Here is an 18,893-nt window from a genome sequence, read left to right on the forward strand (position 1 = left end):
CTTCACGGCTCGGTGAAGCCGAATCGAGGTAGAGGGAGCTGGGAGGAATAGCAGATCTGGGCTGCCGTGAACTTGGGGTCCTAGATTCTGATTGTCGCTCGTTTGGTGCTCGTCATGCTCGGAGGAAGCCCGGGGATTAAACAGACAGGACGTCGAACTCTCACGTGTCTGGGACAGATATGCAATGAAAAGAGTTTGGGGATTAAAATGTTGGATGCAGCTCGGGAGAAGGTGGGCAAACGAGGTCGCTGTATGTCACGAAGCTGCGGCGCGATAGTGGGGGAGGGATTCAAGGTGGCAGCGGGCAGATAACGTCAAGTCCGGGATTTAGCCGGGATGTATGTATGTACATACATAACATACCTACATGTATGGATGCAGCTGTCCAGCACCCAAACTTTGACTATTAGATCTATCAGATGATGAGCACATGATGTGAGCAGATCTCGAAGAACCAAATGTACCAAAAGTGAAGGTGTTTGATTCATGTCGCTACCTATATCCATATGTCCTCCATTAATGACTTAGTAGCAGCTCCAAGTACGGGCTGTTTAGAGTGAAGCAATACCCATAGCTTGATCTAGATCGATTATCAGAAAAAGACCATCACCGGTGAAAGCATCGTTGAAAATTCGGTGACGTTGAAAGCGTCGGCTCATTTGACTGCGATATTGTGATATGGACTTGGGACCTGACAAATCTCTCAAGACTCATTTACATCGAAATAAATTAGAATGACCTCTCGCTGGGACGAAGACCTCGAGGTGAACATATGTTGTCAGGAATATACCTGTTCATCGTCTTCAACTCTTCCAGCAATTCGGAACAGAAAACGCCTATATTCGGCTGCAGCGTCCGCAAAGGCATTGCCAAAGCCATTACGGAAGTATTGCCAGCGTTCTCCATTCGGGCGTCGCAAAGCCATCACCACAAGGTAGACAAAGGGTTCGACGCAAATTCCGAGGATATAAAACATGAAGGCAACGAGAAGTGTATATAAGAATCCTTCTAGTCCATCCACAATAACGTGTCTGAGAATTTTGGCGAGAATCAGTATATATATGACGCCGAATCAGAAGAAAGAGATGCACACTTACAACAGATCCAAATCCATTGTTATTGAGCTCTCTGGAAGTGGGATATAGTATTTTCGGGTTCGAGAAGAAAATTGGCGATAACAGCACGTAGATGATTGTAGAGATATAAGAGAGTAGAGAGAGTAGCGATACCGGCAAGAGGAAGTATAAAAGCCACCCTGGACGCTGGATAATGGCACACACTATCTCCCACTGGTAATCATCCGTTATCGCGTATAAGCTTCCGATCCAAAGTATATCGATGATGAGACCAGTCACACACCAAATTAAAACAGAGTAGCCGCTATTTCAAGATATGATCAATTATAGGAAAGAGAGTATTGGTGGCAATAAGTGATTGCTTTGGAAACCTGCATCTGGTGGCTTTATAAGGCGAATGACCTGAAAAAGACATGCTCCAGGAAGGCATTGAAGATGGAACCCAACCGTGAATGAGAAGGGGTGTCCCCGGTGAAAGAATTCAAGATGGAACCCAACCGTGAATGAGAAGGGGTGTCCCCGGTGAAAGCATTCAAGATGGAACCCAACCGTGAATGAGAAGGGGTGTCCCCGGTGAAAGAATTCAAGATGGAACCCAACCGTGAATGAGAAGGGGTGTCCCCAGTTAGAGTTTCGAGATAACATCAAAGATAGGACCCAACCAGGAATTAGGTGGGCTAGAAAGAGTCTTCCGTTTGAACCCTGAGCCAAATCCGCCGTGAATCGCCATGTAAGAGGACAACACCGTCGAACAATTTGTATGTAGCTGTAACGGGGGCTTAGGCTTTGCCCATTGGCTTGCTGAAAACGAAGATATATGGAGGCTGTAGGCAGCTGAATCCGACCTTCTTGGGGTTGTCAATCAATTGACAAGGGTGAGGCTGCTTTCAAGAATCTGTCAAAAACTGTCAGAGGATGATTTGAGAGTGTCGACAGGATATTGACTCACCTATCTGTGCTGTCCTCAACTTCGAAAGGGCGATACCATGGCGTATAGTGGAATCCGAAGTTACTGCTTCGACCCCAGAGAGCCGAAATGAATGAGAAGGGGTGTCCCCGCTGGAGCCCGAGCCCAGGGCGTCGGGGGCTGAAGGAAGTTGGCGTCGCGCTTAGACGTCCACGTCCGCGTTGGCAACTTGGCTCGCATCACCACCTAAACGGGTGATGATACTTTGCCATAGCTTGCCGAAAACCCAAACCACCTCGAGAAGCCCATCGACGAGACGCACTATGGTCGAGCAGATGGTCGAGAGGGTCATGGAGAACCCATCTCGGAAATATTGCCATCGCTCTCCACTAGGGCGGCCAAAGGCACCTCCCGAGAGGTCGAGGAATTCACGGAGCGTGACGAGCACGACCACCAACAGGAGTAAGAATGAAAAGGGGATAAAATAATCCCAGGGTATGTTTTCGCTGATTTTACTAATGAAGATTGCGAGTAAAATTCGACGATGTCCATGCGTCCATGAAACAACTTACTCCATATAGGGCGCTATAACGCTGTTTCGGATAGAGAAGAAGAGAAGAAGTAAAAGAATCATCGTGACATTGCGCGTATATAAGGCTGCCATACTCGCAGCTAGCCGAGTATGATGTAAATAGAAGGTAGGAAGGGAGTGAATAAGAAGGAAGCCGTTACGCTTCTTGCCATGATACAACCACCAATTATTTTTTGGTTGGGAAACCAGACTTTCCATTCGGATTGAAGTAGGTCTATGTGATTTCACACTTCCCATATGTGCAGTGGCGGCAATAATATACAGGTTGTAAAGCGTGTTGTACCTACGTCTAATTTGAAGACACTACTAGGTAGGTACCGAGTCGCACCGGTGGAATGAAGAATACTAGGTAGTGACGAGCTTCTTTCTCTAGCTGCTTCATCATTTAGTTAGAATGTGTCTGCCAGCTTGATGAAGCACTGTCCTGACCAATGGCACTTTCCTCTTTTTCCGAGGCGGCCATCGTGTACAAAGTTCAAATCCAAGGAATATCTACCAGGAGACTCGTTGTACACCAAAGTATAATCTAGTCTTGAGTACTACTAAGGTATCCGATAGTTTAGGGAATCATCAATTAGAGGATAGGGAGTACTTGGAGTGATAAATGATTGCCACGGAAACTTATATCTGGTGGCTTCATAAGACAAATGCACTTTGGCTCAGGAGAGTTTTAGGGAGGGCCAAGTACTTTAGTATCTACTACTACCTGGAAACCCAAGAAAAGATCTAAGTATGGCCAATACTTCACCACAAAGGATGGCCTCTCTCGTGCGTTTGTCAAGGCATGCGCCGCTGGCCTTGAGGATTCTGATAAAGGCCCAGCCGCCCCCCAATTCATTGGCGTATTACTCAGAATGAAAGACTCGACGAACAGTACTTACCTACCTACTGAATGGAAGCAATTTGCTGAAAAAAACAAGGCTGTGGCGCTTTAGGTAGATATTGTATACACCTTACGGTAGTACCGGAGGTTAAAAGAGCTGGTGGAATACATGCCTTACAGCTAAAATGTCTAGTCCCCTCCCTATTTGACTTTATATAAAGAGAGAGTGTCTATAAATATAATTCAAGAGATGCAATACTCACTTTGAACTTTACTCAGATATCTCCAGACTATGGCTTTTTGTGGTAAACTATAAGGTAAATCGAAGTATTGTAGTGGTAACGCCATCTGCTTGTTTACTGGAGTTAATTACGCCTTAAAAAAGACCTATATATTGTGCCTTTCTCGCACTCCCCTTCTCCCAACTTCATCTTTGTTACATCTCATCTCCATCATCGAATCATTCAAACCGTTACGATATTACCTACTTCTTATTATACCTACTCAATAGGACCTATTGACTTATACACACTGTATACAGAATATTGCTTATTCCAGAGGCAGTCAACATGTCTCTCAACATTTCCTCCTTCAACAATGCTAGTACCACGAGCATCTGGTCGGCAATGGAGCACTTAAACTACAATGACAATGAATTCTTTGAGCAGGGTGTCGCGGCCTTGACGACAGCCTTGCAATCCCGTTTGAGCAGCCTTTTATTCCTCATCGTGAGCCTGATATGGACTCAAATCCAGCACAAGATTATTTTAGTTCTGACAGAATTAAAGGAGCAAATCATATACCTTTGGACCCAGAGAAATCGTAGCCGAGGCGCTCAATCTAAGAGCCGAGATGGAGATACGGCCCAGTACGAAATTAAAACTTGGAGGGATATACCTTTCCTCGCAGTCTTGTTTGTTTGGCTCATGCATATGGCCATGTATCCTGTCTATGCCGAGTCCGATCAAACTCAATCATCTAGATTGAGGGATGCTGGGGAACTACTCATCAGTTCGATTCCGCTTCTTCTGCCCCGTTCGTTCTACTCAGGCTGGCCTATTCTATCCAAGTTCTTCATCATGCTCTGGGGCAAGCTCTGGGTTTCAGATGTCAACATGGCCATCGTGTTCATAGGTATGTATTCCATACTCTCCATCTCCCCGTGATGAAGATTCGCTGCAGTTTGGGTACACGCTAACCTCTACATTCCCTCTAGATATTTTTTACGCCTTTTTGTATTTGTTTATCTTGACACCGTTTTGGAGTCTTATTAAGTGCGTCATGAAACTTGAAGAAGCCAAAGAAAAGCTTCCAATGGCCCAAAGAGACCAATATATTCGAGACAACTTCTGTTCGCATGTCAAATCGGAATATCTACCGACGCTGAAAGATGTTGTATGCTCCCTTTGTAGTTGGGCGCTCGGAATTCTTCAAAATCTTTTGACACTTTGAGCGCATATATACACGGCATATGTTTACAGGATAAAGGAACATCATGTGCAATCGGGGCGAATGGAGATGTATTTTGGCGGCATAGGTAGAAGGATAGGGTTACCTAGCGAGGATAAAATGTAGCAACAGTTCTAAGAGACGAATATACACACATGTAGATAAAGGATCTTCTGCTATAATACCTGAATTGAAGTCACTAAGGTGCTGGCTAATCGCCCCTTTACAGCACCACTAAATCTATCGATCTGCTCTCGGCTCATCTTCCTCATCGCCCTCAAGCCAAATTTCATGGCCATCGCCTTCTTTCACAAACAAGCTCGTTAAGCACGCACAGATGGCAATACTGCTAAGCGCCCACCAGACAAGGCCAATAATGCCCTTATTCAAACCAAAACCGTACACCACACCTCCCACCATGGGCCCTATGGTGCGGGCAGCACTACTAACGCTCTGACCTAGCCCGTGGACTGTTCCCAGTACGCTAGGGTGAGGCGAACAGTTGTTGACGAGAATCACTTGACTGGGAAGCGCAAACGTCCGCCCAGTTACCTGGAAGAACAGGACTCCGCAGATCGCAAGCCAAATCAGAATGCCAGTCTTTGCTTCAGGAGGCGGCGTGGTGCTAGGCACAGCAGAGAGGTACGGCACGAGGAAGTAGGCCACTGGGAAGAAGAGCAAGAAGAGTCGCCATGATCTGATGGTGCCAAGACGCGCGGATATGTTCGGATAGAGAAATAGCTGCATGCTGATGCCGATAAACCCCAAAATGGCCATGGCCATACCGACGGAGCGAGGCTGCAGGCCGAGGCCACCGGTAAACCAAAAGGGTAGTCGAATCTCCCGTTCGGAGGTTGGCGTTGAGAGAAAGACAAACCAGAGCGAGTTGAACGTCCCGACATGGAATGTGAGGAAGAATTGCGCAACCAACGTGACGAGTACGTTCCGTGTGAAGATGCGACGGAAAGGCAGTCGCTGGGTATACCTTTTCGTCGACTTCCTTGTGGAGGGTGCTTCCTCTCCAATCAGCTCGACATCAGATGTCGGCACTGATGAGTATCCCTCAGCCTCAGGCGTTGTCCCGAACCTCTTTCGATATTTCACCATCAGTCTCTTTCCCAGCCTAGTACCCAAATCCGGAGGCCCATCTCTTAGAACGTCGTGTGTTTCCTCAAGACCTAGCCACACAGCAATAGCGGCAAGCAGCAGGAAGAGGAAGCTGACAATGTTGGGGGCCGCGTAAGGGAACTTGACGAAGAAACTGATGTTGCCAAAGAGGCTAGGATAACTGCCGGCCGGATCGGAGAGGATACCGCCGAGAATGGGGCCAATAATGACGCCGATGTTGAAGGTCATTGGCAGTAATAGGAAGGCTCGAGGTTGATATTTCTTTTCGCGAATAATTTCGCTGATCCTGCATCGAAACCATTTAGTATAAACTCACTCACATATGATGTAGCGTAATCCATAGCAAGTCGCGCAGAGGTTGAGACGAAAGCAGAAAGGTGAAGCCCTTACATTGTCCTCATAACACCGATGTTGCCATTCGTCGCACCGCCGATTGTCCGAAACAGCAGCGCCTGCCAAAATGTAGTTGAGAATCCGAATCCCAAACAAGACACACTCGTTCCCAATAAACCGATGAGCAAAACTGTTTTTCGTCCCACGCGTTTCGAGTCGGCAATGCGACCCCACATCATGGCCGTGAGAAACTGAGCTGCTGTGAAACTGGCATGCAGAACGCCGGCCTGGCTGGAGATTGTTGAATCGGGGAGCGATGGGTTAAACCATTTAAGCTGGTAAAACATGTAGGCCTTTTATGAAAATAGACACACAGTGTCTTAGTGTGAGTTTGTGAATTCTTCAAATCATGTCTCCATGAGGGGGGATTTCATTCATGGCCCCGTCAGGCAAGCGCTTGATGTCGCGCCACCACCGAGCCTGTGTAAGTCTCACCTGTAATGATGTCTGAACAAGCGGTTCGCTCATCCGCGCCATTGTTATGATAAAAAGCTGGTCTTTCCTGGGAAGCTCGCTCCAGGCAACCGGTCTCCTGCTATCACTCTGGGCTTCAGAGGAAGCAATAGGTGATGGGAGTGCGTCATCCTCCTCATGGCTGCTCACAGAATCACGGTCTATAGAGCTCCGAAGTTGAGTGTTGACGGTGATCTCGTCGCCAGGCTCATCTTCGTCGCTATCAGATTTGCCGTGCCTCATCTATCGCAATTTTTCTGAGGTCACGCGGCCTCGACAGGATGAGAGAAAAAAAAGTGGGCGGTAAAATCGTGCTTGTAAATGCGACTTCCGGTGTTGATCAATCGTCGTGTTGTAAATGAGGCAATATGACGAGATTTTCAGGTCAGATAACCTCAAAAGGACCAAATCTTAATCCAGGAACACAGAGAAAGAGAATAAGACGGTGGAAAAATAAAAGAAGAGAAACAAATTCTGCGAGATCCTAGTCGATGATGCTACCCAAATCATCTTTTTCGCCATCCTCGTCGCTCGGCACGGGCGAGCCGTCACTCCCGCCAAAGCAGCGCTCGCAACCACCCTCCACCAACCATCATGCGCTGCAGGTACTTTTTAGGAGCATAACCTGGGCACATTGAGCCAATCTCTGCTCTTCTCACGCACAAGGGCTAGCGACAAGAGGGTTGGGTCGTGGGGCCGCGGGGTTAGAATGGGAACAGCGAGCGGATGGCCGCGATAACGGAGTTGGACGATTTAGCCATGCCGATCGTTGGCTGGATTTTGCAGAGATAAGAATCGGAGCATCTCAGGCAAGTTGTTGTTGGGGGTTTGAGTGTTGGATGACATGATGAAAGAGGACGAAGAAGATGAACAATGAGAAAATGTGCTTCATATGTCAAGCTATGAAAAATAATAGCTCGACAGCGAGGTTGGGCATGTGCAAACTTGAAATCAAATCCTCCTCTCCTTCCCAAGGAAAAGGCGCCGCCACCCGCTCAGCCGCTGAGTTTCTCCGGGCGGGTCCGGCACCGGAGCTCACCGCCCGGCCTCCGTGATGGCTTCACACTCCATAAGTTCATCCTCGTTGATGAAGCTTCGTCTTTGATATATAGTCATCTCTAACAAGCACTCGCTCCATTTTCCAATGAACTGTTTAAGGTGACACTTACTATATCTACCCATACAGTTTACCTGAACAGCCTCTTCTATATTGATCGCAGCCCAATCTTCATACCAAGCCCTGTGATCCATCTTCATCTCATCTCAACGCCATGGCGATCCAAGTCCCTATCGGCGACCTCGATATACAAATCAATGCCGAGCGTCTAACTCAAGAAGCATTCTCACCCTTCGGAGACGTCATCTCCAATCCACGACCCGACGTCCACCCCTCGTCATTCGACGCTCACGCCTCATCATTGCCACCCAACGCCTTTTCCGCCAACCAAGGCTCTGCAATCCAGTATCGAAATGTCAGCCGCCTTAAGAATCTCTACGACCAAGCCCCCAGCGGCAAGGGAGAACCAATTATGAGCATCTTCGTCTGTGCTGCAAGAGGTGGCGCTGAAACCAATGGAGAAAACACATTTACCGTGCGACATCTCGAACGACACCCATTCACCGCGCAAACATTCACACCTATCAAATCTACTACATCAACATATCTAGTCATTATCGCTCCGAGTCTCCCTCCCGGTCCTCAAGATCAAGATTTACCTGTGCCGGCTGGCGATGGGCTACCCGGGAGGGGATTTCCGGATCTCGGGCGTCTCCGTGCTTTCATCGCTATGGAGAGCCAGGCTGTCACTTATGGTCCAGGGACTTGGCATTCTCCTATGGTAGTATTAGGGCAGACAGGAACCCAGATGGATTTTGTGGTGTCGCAATTTGCCAGTGGTGTTGCTGTCGAAGATTGCCAACTCTTGGAATTTGTTTCAGGTAGCAGGGCTGAGCCGTTGATCCGGGTTAAGATACCCCATAGAGATTGGTCGATCAAACTATGAATCCTTAATATTAACTCTCCACGAAAAATACTGAATTCTCTACCTCTCTCCGCGACCGGAGATTTAATTAACATCCGCCCGTCTCGTATTCTTCATTTCGCAACCCTAGACTAATACCACATATTTATGAAATCTGTTCGTCGTGACACCTCATTGGCCGCTTAGTCATCTCACTTACGCTTCACACAGAGGCTGAGGCGGGGAGATAATGTCGCTTTCGAGAGTCCAAGGGCGCGGCACAACTAGATAAAAAGGCCTATGCCGTGATATGCTGAATTCTGAGAGAACATATTATATAGAAGAGCAAACGGTTCCAGTCCTACTATCGAATTACCATGGGGAGCGCAATGTATTCTACCGACGCCAAAAACAAGCTCGAGGACTTATCGGGCATCGTCTTGAAGCCGGGGGAAAATCCCTACGAGGCCTTCATCCAAGCTTGCAATAACAAGCCTGTGAGTTGACATTTTCAAAATTTCTACAAACCTCCATTATCCAATATGCGGCGGGCCAAGAATGAAAATTAACAGTTCTTTCATGTAGGAAGAAATCCAAGCCCTATATCACGCTCACCGCACCAAACGCAATGGTCTACAGAAGGAAAAGTTCCTTGCCCCGGATTACAAGGAGCTCGTGATTGACCAGTGCCTTCTTCGCCTTGAGAATCCCGAAATCGAGCCCGGTTTCCGCGATGAGCGAAACTGCCTCGTGATTTGGGCACGCCCTCCAGTTCACATTGTTGAGCTGGCTGCAAAGATCCAAGCACGCCTTCAAAAAGTCTCGCCGAGTGCGTATTCAATTATATTTACCCCATGATATTTCAAGCATCTTAACTAACAGCATCTCTCAGAAATCTGGCTCATGCCCACCTACAGGATGCATATGACGACCCTTGAAATCACCTTCTCCAAGACTCCCCAGGAGATTGACTCTCTTGTATCCATCATACGCCCTGCTGCGCCCTCCATCGCTTCATACACCCACACTCACCGCTCTCGTCTCGTGAAGCCCATGATCTCATATGATCTCTCCGCTTTTGCCCTTTCTTTTCTTCCTGCTTCTGGCGAAGTTCCTCTCTCCCCTGCCCCAGTTGCTCCTGACACTCCCGCCAATGGACCCGTCACTCAGGGAGATGATTATACATACCATCACCTCCGACGAGACATATTTGATAAGGTCAAGGAGGCGGGAGTTGAAATTGGCTCGCGATATCAGGTCCCCAGTGCTCACATCACACTGGGACGGTATTTGACAGATGACGAGCATGACACTCTTGAAAAGAGAGAGAAGTGGGTCAAAGCCATTGATGACATCAATGCTTGGCTGGAGAAGGAGGTGTGGGATCAACAGGATGCTCAGTTCATTGGTGAATGGGTTGTTGGGCAGGAGAGAGGATTGGATGTTCGAAATGGCGCTCTGTGGTATGGTGGTGGCCGAACCATTGTGCTCGGCGAGGGTTTTTAGATAGAAGTCGGGACAGAATCCAGCATCTAGAACAAGAACAAGACATAGAGGACAATAGAGACACGGTAACAATTCGCGGAAACCATAACCTCTCTGAAAAGGTTGAAATTCGGCTTCTTTTCATGTTAGCTAGTCTGAGCCTCCTCCATGAACTAAAAGTTGCCTAGCACAGAGACACCAGGCCATCGTGAATAGGAATATTGTGCCAGGTTGGCTTTTCCACCATAACACTGTAAAGCATATCCCAGTAAAAAAACGCGTGAATGCGGGCCATGAAGAAATCTTTTTATTCGTTTCCTATGAGCCGCTGTCCTCTAAACAAGGACCAGTACCCCCTTCGCCAAGTTCCATGATGCCCGTATGCCGCCAGGAGAAGCATAAGAATTGATAATACCGGAGAACAACGCATTTAGAACACCAGAGCAGCACCCTTCGTCTTCTTGTCACCACTGTAGTCATTGTCAGTACTGTCTCACGCGAGAACCCGCCAGTCCCTCGGATCACATACCCCAGCTCGAAGTGCTTGCATCGCTTCAGGGCCAGCTGCAACTTGGTCTTGCACTTGACGCACTCCAACCGCAGGACGACCTTCTTGGTGGTCTTGGCCTTCTTGTGGAAGACGGGCTTGGTCTGACCACCATAACCGCTCTGCTTCCGGTCATAACGTCTCTTACCCTGGGCGAACAGGGAGGCCTTGCCGGCCTTGTACTGGGTGACCTTGTGCTGGGTGTGCTTGCGGCACTCCTTGCCCTTGCAGTAGGTGTTACGGGTCTTGGGAATGTTGACCTAATCCGAAGAAGAGAAAATGTCAGCCATCTGATGGTCGCGCGGGTTGTTTGAGGTTGACGGGCGCGAGTCGAAGCGATCGTTTGTCCGGCACAAGGCAGTCTTTGTCGAATAGTCAATTTCCCAGTCCCAAGCAGTTAAAGCATTTCCCGCTTTCGCGATGGCATGATTGATGTTTCGGAATTTTTGATGTGGCGACAGCGCCATCCTCTTCAGCCTTATTTTCCCCTCCACCGAGACTCAATGCAAAAAGAAATTGTCGTTTTCAATCGCGAAGACTGCCATCGTGCGGACGAAACATTCGAAGGATCGCTTTTTGTAAATCGGGTATGGAAGGGTTTGACTGAGGATCAGTGGTAGCAGCAGCCCATTAACGTACCATTTTGACGACGGTGTGCGGTGTCGTTACTTGAGTGTTTGGTGATGCAAAGTTCCGAAAGTAAAGCGAAATTTGGGAGAGTTTGGTGATTTCTCGCTTTGTGGGCGATAGGGTCAACGCTATTCCTGATTGGGGCTACGATAGCCAATGTGGCTTGCCTAGGTGAGTCAGGCTTTCTGCCTCGTTTATTGGGCCGAAAGAAATCTCACCAGCCACCTAGTCTGAAAGTGTGGCTGGTGCCGTCCCTTGTCAGGGGACCCCACCACGATTGGAGCGATTGAGCTGGAAGGCCAGTTATTGCTACTGGTAGGCTGGTGATGCTATTCTCTCTCTGGAGTACAAGCCAGCAAGACGCAACATCGCCAAAATGGATCCCTACTCTGCAGAGGGCGAATTGATTAACATCCACACCCACTTCTACCAGTCACAGTACCAGGAGGTCATCGACTTCGACACATCATCCTTCTCGCCCGAGAACGCCCTGCCCGCGCGAGTGCTGCAGCTCCGAGCCCGTCTCGCCCTTGGCCAAGCCGAAGATGTCCTTGCAGATGTTCAGGGCGAGGCCGTTCCCGATCTAGAGGCCGTCGGTGCGCTCGCCGAGTACAATCTTGGAAAGACCGATTCAGCGCTGAAGACAATTGAGAAGCTGGCCGCATCTGCAGCTGACAATGTCACTGTCCAGATTATTGGCGGCACGGTCCTCCAGGCAGCTGGAAAGTCCGAGGAGGCGCTTGCGCTGCTGTCCCAGCACCAGGGAAGCTGTAAGATCTGTTTACATATCGCCGTATCGATCATGAAGCTGACAACTTCCAATAGTGGACGCTGTCGCCTTAATAGTCCAGATCCACCTGCAACAGAACCGAACCGATCTCGCTTTGAAAGAGGTTACTGCTGCGCGAAGATGGGCGCAAGACAGCCTTTTGGTGAACCTGGCTGAGGCATGGGTTGGAGCTCGAGTGGTAAGAGAGATTACCGGCTGTCACGAGGGATACATGCTAAGTCTGTGATAGGGCGGCGAGAAGTACCAGCAGGCGTTCTATGTCTACGAAGAGCTCGCTCAGGGATCCTCAACTTTCTCAGTACAGAGCCTTATCGCACAGGCAGTTTGCGAAATACACCTTGGTCGACTCGAGGAGGCCCAGTCTGCCCTGGAGCAGGCTATACAAAAAGACCCGACAAACGCAGATGGAATTGCCAACCATGTGGTCCTGAACTCTATTTCAGGAAACAACACCGAAGAACTCCTTGAGTATGTGCTTCCATCTGTTGCTCTAGGATTCGCAGCTAACAACATTTAGATCACTAAAGAAGGCGAGCCCCAATCACCAGCTTCTGCTGGATCTGGAAGAGAAGAGCAGTCTGTTTGACAAGGCTGCGGAGAAGTATAGTGCGAAGGCCTAAATTATAGACGATTCAATACCAATTTATGCAGCGAAATGTTAATTAGAATGGGCAATATGGTAAACTATTAGTAGTAATATAGCGAACTTGAAGCTCAGAAGCTCTCAATCTCCGCAGTCCCACTGCTTCACGGTGCTAGTTTAGTTGTAGCCTCTACCCTGTATATCGACTCGAAAACTCAGTAAGAATCAGCATCCAATGTCAAAGGGATCAATGCACGAAGTGCTCTTTGTTTTAAAGATAGATTTTATCCTTATTCAAGTTCCGATGTATGCCAAATACATCAGAGGACCGAAGAGGCACCTATCCGCAATCCTAACCTCATTATCCAACTACTCCTCCAATTCTTCATCCGAAATGTAGAGCTGCACTCGAACATTTGCCTAAAATGACAGCACCTCTTCAGGATCTCGATGGAAAAGATGTTCCTCTGAATCATAACCATCTTTCTTCGCAGAGTTTGGCTGTATATTGTCCATCAGCGCCGAGTCCCCCTCATAGCTTGGTTTCAAATACTCAGATAGCTGTTGATCCGAAGCTGAACACATGCCGTAGGCGGAACTAGAGTCGTGGAATTGCTGCTGTAGACTAACCTCAGTGGATGCAGTTTCAATTGGCGCATCATCTTGTCCATGGCCATCCAAGCATCTCCCCAACGGCACCTCGGTATAGTATTTTTTGTACTTAAGCAATGTCAAGGAATACTCCTCTACATCTGAAGCTCCAGGTATTGTATGTCGACTCAACAGCGATGAATTCGAGCCCGCTGACGAGATTGTGCCGACAGAGTGCACGGATTTGATGTCATCTCCAGAATGCTTCGATGCATCGGAGTTGGCTGATGCTGATTCGAGCCAAGCTACGATCGACTTGACGGAGCGGCCGTCGTTCTTTGACTTGCCAGAGCTGCTTGGGAGATGGGTGGGTGAGATCCGTTGACCGATGTTGGATGAGAAGCTGCTGGATAGGCCCTTCAATTCCCTTTTCCGATTTATTATGCTTTCGTCGGTGTGATGAGATCTTTGATCGCCGTCGAAGTCGTCGGCCGCCATGTCGCACCTTGTGTACTCGAAATAGGCGTACTCGAGATAGAGATTGGCGATGAGTAAATTGATGGGGAGAAATGGGTTGAATTGCGCATCACACGGCAAAGTTGAGAACACACACATTCACTGCAGTACATGCCGAGAAATGCTTACGATTCTGTGTCAGGTGAAGTAAAAGTGAAATAAAAGTGAAGCAAAAGTGAAGCAAAAGTGAAGCAAAAGTGAAGCAAAAGTGAAGCAAAAGTGAGCAAGCAGGCAAACTGGCGTTTGTCCACATTCTGAATTCTATTTCTTGTTCATACCACGTAAAACGCCATAAATCCTGCGTAAACCGGACCAAAAACAATCCCGTTTCTCTGCTATACGTGCAGGAATGCCGCCATATCCCCATCTATCGAAACGGCTTTGTACTCCCTTTTTCATCGCCAGAAGCGCGCATCCCTTGCGCAGCCGCGATGATAATAATCATCAGGCGAGAGCCACGCAGTTCGTCGCCCTTGTCCAATTGCAAATTATTTGTTTCCTGCTTCTTCCTTTATGCTCCAAAATCCAATGACATATTTTTTCTTCCTTATTTATTTCTTCTTGGGGCCCAAGCGAGGAGCACCAATGTTGGCGCCCCTCAGCTTGACGTTGAGCACCCGCTCCATCTTGGAGAGAATGGTCTGGTCGGGTGTAGCAGTACCACGCTCGTAAGAGGCGACAGTTGCGGCTGTCTCTCCGATCTGCTTGCCCAGAGCAGCCTGGGTCATGGTAGGCTCGAACTTTTGTCGGCCCTGCTCAATGGCCTTTCCGACTTCCTTTCCGACAGTCTTGGGCTTGATGATGTCGTCGGAGCGGTCGACCTTGGTGAGACGCTGACCCTCAGTACCGCTGGCCTAAAAGAATTCGCTGTTAGTTTTCCATTCATTGATAGTTAATATCAGGCTTTGATGGTGTTTGACATACCGTGTTGGCACCGGCGTACTTCTTCTCCGTGCTAATGGCAGCACCAGATCTCTGGGCAGCGTTCAGCGCACTCTTTCCTCGGATGACGGTTTCGCGATCCGAAGCACCGGGACCGCGAACGCGGCTTCCAATCTTGGTGGCAGAATCCCAGTCCTGGTTAGACATGATGTATGTGATGTGGCAAAGCGGTCAAAAGGGTTATGATGCTCGAGATTGTCGCGTGGGAATGAGTTGAAGCGTTTTTTGTAGCGTCGAGCGCTGAAGGATTCGATTTTAAAGGGGAGTAGAATGGAGAGAAAAGTTTGAAAGATGGAAATTGGTGTTGTGCAGCTGCTGGCTACTAGATACTAATATATCCTTTGCTCAAAGGGTGTGAATAGGTAAGAATTGGACAAAAGCTGACAATCTGACTCAATCGGCAAGCCAGATTTAGTGCACGGCGCTTCCGTGGGGCGCTGCATCGCCGCCCTTGCCATGGAATGTGCTAGAGTTCCCCAGCTTAGATAAGGCAATTGATTGGCTCAGCGAGTCTGGATGACGGCATGCCGCACTATCTCCGCCGTTCGGATGACTAAGAACCGCCCTTCGTCTTTTACAGGCAAGCGGAGGTCAGAAAAAGCGAGACTGCGAGATGAATAAGTGCATATATTCAGTAATATAAACACCTAACTAACTCGTAGAATGCCTATTCAGCCAGCGCTCGAACTTTATTAGATACATATAGTAGCAGATATTAAAAATATATAAATATAATAGCAGTTACTAAAGAAATATAGATGTAATAACAGTTATTAGAAAAATATAGATATAGTAGCAGTTACTAGAGAAATATAGATAATAGCAGATACTTTAAGAATAGGTGTATAATTTAACGTGTAGATGCTCGTAATCTTCTCAGTCCCGGCTTTTCTGTCCTCCGCTTGACAGGCAACTTTAGTACAGGTAAGGCACTGAGGTACCGATAGAAGGAACCTGTGACACTGAGGAGATGAAGCACCTTGATGGTCAATCAATTGCCTGGGTTTTGAGGGGAATTTCTGTCGTGGTCTGGAGCAAATCTCTCGGGTCTCTGTAGCTTATTTTCCCCTTTTCTTTTCTTTTACTGTGCAACATGATGTGAGCTTGTGCGACCACACTCGTTTCTGTCTCACCGCAGCATTCATACTGCGTGTAACCTTCGAGTATCATGGACGGACTGTCCGATGACTCGCCATTCATTTCTGTGATATTCGTCGCAGACTGGATCGACAGGGGCGGTTTCTGGCTGCTTGTGCTACCCTTTGCCCTCTTTTGGTACCATGTGACACACCGTCGATCCGATCTTGTCATCATCGTGATATGTCTTGCTTGGAATCTGCGCTGCTCAATCATTCCTCTCTGCTATGAGCTGGCACGTTCTAGGCTGGCTCTTGGCAGCGTGGCATTGACTGCGACTGTCTCAATTGGCCTTCAGCTCTTTGGCTATATCTGGAAATGGAGGCATATTGACGAGCCTCAGAGCGGTACCCCCTCCGCGTATTTGATACCATGTCGCGTAACGCACAGTCGAGAGCACCCCAAGAAGCATGCCTTTTCTTATTCATATCTGACTGTGGGGATATCTGTGGGCTACAGAGGAAATGTGAATGGAATGATATCTGTGGATGACCCGGATGTCTCTACATCCTGGCTATCTAAGATTTGGCGGGCGAGAAGCTGGTTTCGCGTTGATGCAGCTGATTATCTAGAAAGAGGTAACAACAAGCTCGGACTTCGTGCCAAACTTGATAAGTATCTCATATCTCAGGTCTGACAGCGACATGAAATCTCATGAGTGAACATATGCTGATTGCTACAGGATGCGAATCCAGCGGACTATCCCCACGCTTTCCTTGTTACCGTACCAAAGTTTCTCGGATATCAATTCAGCCCAGTCTCATTTTGGTACCTGTACTCTTCTGACAGGACCCTCTCGGCTGTTGTTGTAGAGATGAATAACACCTTTGGCGAGAGGCGGCCGTACCTGGTGTTGCGTGACACCACAGACGATGCCACGCGGATTACTTCAAATGAGGTTTCTCAGCTGACACCTGTCTGGCTAAATGGTACGTGGAAAAAGGATTTCCACATGTCTCCCTTCAATTCTCGCAACGGGTCTTATTCCTTGCTGGCTAGAGATCCTTTTGAAGGTAACATGGAGGGCTTCAGAGGCATCGACATAGCTCTTAACCTCGTTTCGTCCAAGGGCCAGCCTAAACTGGATGTTCGATTATATTCTGAAGGCAAAGCACTTGAAGCTTCACAAATGGGACCGTTGGAGCAGGCAAAATTTGTTTTGACATGATTTTGGGTGGGATTTCTGACATTCCCTCGAATCATCAGAGAAGGAGCGTCCTTATTCTTTTACCACCGGCTACACATCTGGTACCGACCGGAGCCATTAAAAGATAGCCTTGGGAGGCTCGCAGACACTACCGAAGCGAAACTGGAACTATTTTTTTCGGCAATATCTACGATTTCTCGTCGAGCAATCGACAAGTCCGCTGAGCGTGACCTACATTCCAAGTGGCCTTATAGAGAGCAGCGAGGAAACGATCACCTCTCCAGGAGCAACTGTTCAGCCGGAGCAAACAGAGTGTTTGAAGATCAAAATCCTTACACCAGTCTTCTACTCTCGGTTTGTTCATTATGCGCATGACTTTGAGGCTATATTCTGTGAACTTGCGGAAAGCTGCACCATCTGGGTTGACCAGCCTGAAACGCTGCCAAAAATCTTTCTTAAGAAACAACCGCCGCCGTTACATGTGCCAAGCTTTATGGATTATCTGTACTTCAAAACAATTCAGCGGCTGCGACGTCGGCCGGCAAGGATTACGCGCCCGATGACTTCGGCTGGTTCAGTCAGACCCACGACGACTCCAGAGGACGTTCGAGGCTTTCAAATATCCCCCATGGATGCATTCGTGCTGCAATATTCTAGCCAAGAAATACGAGCCTCATATCGATCACTGCTTGCTCGAATGTTTGTGGCCGACTGGGTTTTCTTTGGGATACCCGCGATTATTGACGCTTTACTGCTATCGGGCGTCTTTGGCGTCGCCTGGTGGTTGCTATCCTTTGGCTCGGTAACACCATGCTGATGCCGATGGATGCCATTGATTACTCTGGGTATACTTAGCGTTGCATATAAAGGATTTAGATGCAGGGACTATGCAAAAGATCAACTGCACCGAACGCTTACATGCCGTCTTTATAGGACTCTTTAACCGCCATCATGGAACGGGCTAGCTGTGCGGCATTTCCAAATGCTGGCGACTATTACACAAATAGCCGCCCCTCTTTGGTAATGGAAGTTTCTCTATAGCGGTGTATAATTACCAAGATATACGGATTACCAAGATACGATGTGGTATTTTCTCCTGAGGAATAATTTCTTCTTCATGCAACAGGGAGACTGATGATGCTGACTTTTATCAACAAGGATCAAGGCACAGTCCCGCAAAATGATTTGAGTTTCTGGATTGCCGAAACCCCGTCAGTGTCATCATGCTGAACCACGAGTTGCCGAAACTCCAGCGATACGGTAGCAATCACTTCTCAACACGGGCAACGGAGCCTCCATCTTATCGGCCGAAGGGGCCCCGTACCCCATAACCCGTCCTGCAGCTCATTCCAAATTCTGTTATTTGAGATGTTTGCCGGTCCGTTAGCACCGAGCCACTTTTTTCGCCCTAAACAGCTCATGACAAATAGCCACGGCCAATAGTTTGGTGAGACCAGCGGCTCCGATTACTTGCAGCCAGGGTCAACAGGGGATAGCGCCTCTTACAGAGCACGCAGGTAGCTCAATACGGATTGCTATATGATGCTCTAGTAGCATGGAACGCAAACTCACAGTGAAGTCTTGGGTTGGGAAAGACGATGACATGGACTGGCCGGCCCGTCTGGCGTCTTTCCGAGGATGAGGTCACGAAAGAAAGTATCTTCGTCCGATCGTCCGAGATACCATATTCCACGATAACAGCGTTTGAATTGAGGATATAAAGGCTGGCGATTCTCTCTTCGA

The 18,893-nt window shown here is 48.2% G+C and overlaps 8 protein-coding genes across 8 annotated transcripts; 4 read left to right on the forward strand and 4 right to left on the reverse strand.

Annotated features, from left to right (window-relative positions):
- Positions 1-3,967: 3,967 nt before the first annotated feature.
- On the forward strand, positions 3,968-4,564 carry M431DRAFT_548069 (hypothetical protein; the record flags this gene model as incomplete). The annotated part of the gene is made up of 1 exon (XM_024921257.1): positions 3,968-4,564. One exon carries the CDS (start codon positions 3,968-3,970, stop codon positions 4,562-4,564), a length of 597 nt encoding a protein of 198 aa, XP_024777375.1.
- A 523-nt stretch (positions 4,565-5,087) lies between these two features.
- M431DRAFT_78309 (hypothetical protein) lies at positions 5,088-7,064 on the reverse strand (the record flags this gene model as incomplete). The annotated part of the gene is made up of 3 exons (XM_024922674.1): positions 5,088-6,261; positions 6,366-6,661; positions 6,804-7,064. 3 exons carry the CDS (start codon positions 7,062-7,064, stop codon positions 5,088-5,090), a joined length of 1,731 nt encoding a protein of 576 aa, XP_024777376.1.
- Positions 7,065-8,092: 1,028 nt separating this feature from the next.
- Positions 8,093-10,288, forward strand: M431DRAFT_79209 (hypothetical protein; the record flags this gene model as incomplete). The annotated part of the gene is made up of 4 exons (XM_024922792.1): positions 8,093-8,752; positions 9,142-9,279; positions 9,368-9,611; positions 9,675-10,288. The coding sequence occupies 4 exons, from the start codon at positions 8,093-8,095 to the stop codon at positions 10,286-10,288; spliced, it is 1,656 nt and encodes a 551-aa protein (XP_024777377.1).
- Positions 10,289-10,697: 409 nt separating this feature from the next.
- On the reverse strand, positions 10,698-11,359 carry M431DRAFT_491935 (hypothetical protein; the record flags this gene model as incomplete). The annotated part of the gene is made up of 3 exons (XM_024916950.1): positions 10,698-10,737; positions 10,797-11,074; positions 11,357-11,359. The coding sequence occupies 3 exons, from the start codon at positions 11,357-11,359 to the stop codon at positions 10,698-10,700; spliced, it is 321 nt and encodes a 106-aa protein (XP_024777378.1).
- Positions 11,360-11,820: 461 nt separating this feature from the next.
- M431DRAFT_77801 (hypothetical protein) lies at positions 11,821-12,854 on the forward strand (the record flags this gene model as incomplete). The annotated part of the gene is made up of 4 exons (XM_024922619.1): positions 11,821-12,214; positions 12,270-12,412; positions 12,464-12,702; positions 12,752-12,854. 4 exons carry the CDS (start codon positions 11,821-11,823, stop codon positions 12,852-12,854), a joined length of 879 nt encoding a protein of 292 aa, XP_024777379.1.
- A 383-nt stretch (positions 12,855-13,237) lies between these two features.
- On the reverse strand, positions 13,238-13,906 carry M431DRAFT_2776 (hypothetical protein; the record flags this gene model as incomplete). Its single annotated transcript, XM_024913995.1, has 1 exon — positions 13,238-13,906. The coding sequence occupies one exon, from the start codon at positions 13,904-13,906 to the stop codon at positions 13,238-13,240; it is 669 nt and encodes a 222-aa protein (XP_024777380.1).
- Positions 13,907-14,475: 569 nt separating this feature from the next.
- M431DRAFT_79146 (hypothetical protein) lies at positions 14,476-15,013 on the reverse strand (the record flags this gene model as incomplete). The annotated part of the gene is made up of 2 exons (XM_024922784.1): positions 14,476-14,778; positions 14,849-15,013. The coding sequence occupies 2 exons, from the start codon at positions 15,011-15,013 to the stop codon at positions 14,476-14,478; spliced, it is 468 nt and encodes a 155-aa protein (XP_024777381.1).
- Positions 15,014-16,034: 1,021 nt separating this feature from the next.
- Positions 16,035-17,171, forward strand: M431DRAFT_491939 (hypothetical protein; the record flags this gene model as incomplete). Its single annotated transcript, XM_024916951.1, has 2 exons — positions 16,035-16,634; positions 16,686-17,171. 2 exons carry the CDS (start codon positions 16,035-16,037, stop codon positions 17,169-17,171), a joined length of 1,086 nt encoding a protein of 361 aa, XP_024777382.1.
- Positions 17,172-18,893: the final 1,722 nt, after the last annotated feature.

Source organism: Trichoderma harzianum, assembly GCF_003025095.1.
Source record: "Trichoderma harzianum CBS 226.95 unplaced genomic scaffold M431scaffold_3, whole genome shotgun sequence".
In the NCBI taxonomy this organism is placed as follows: domain Eukaryota; kingdom Fungi; phylum Ascomycota; class Sordariomycetes; order Hypocreales; family Hypocreaceae; genus Trichoderma; species Trichoderma harzianum.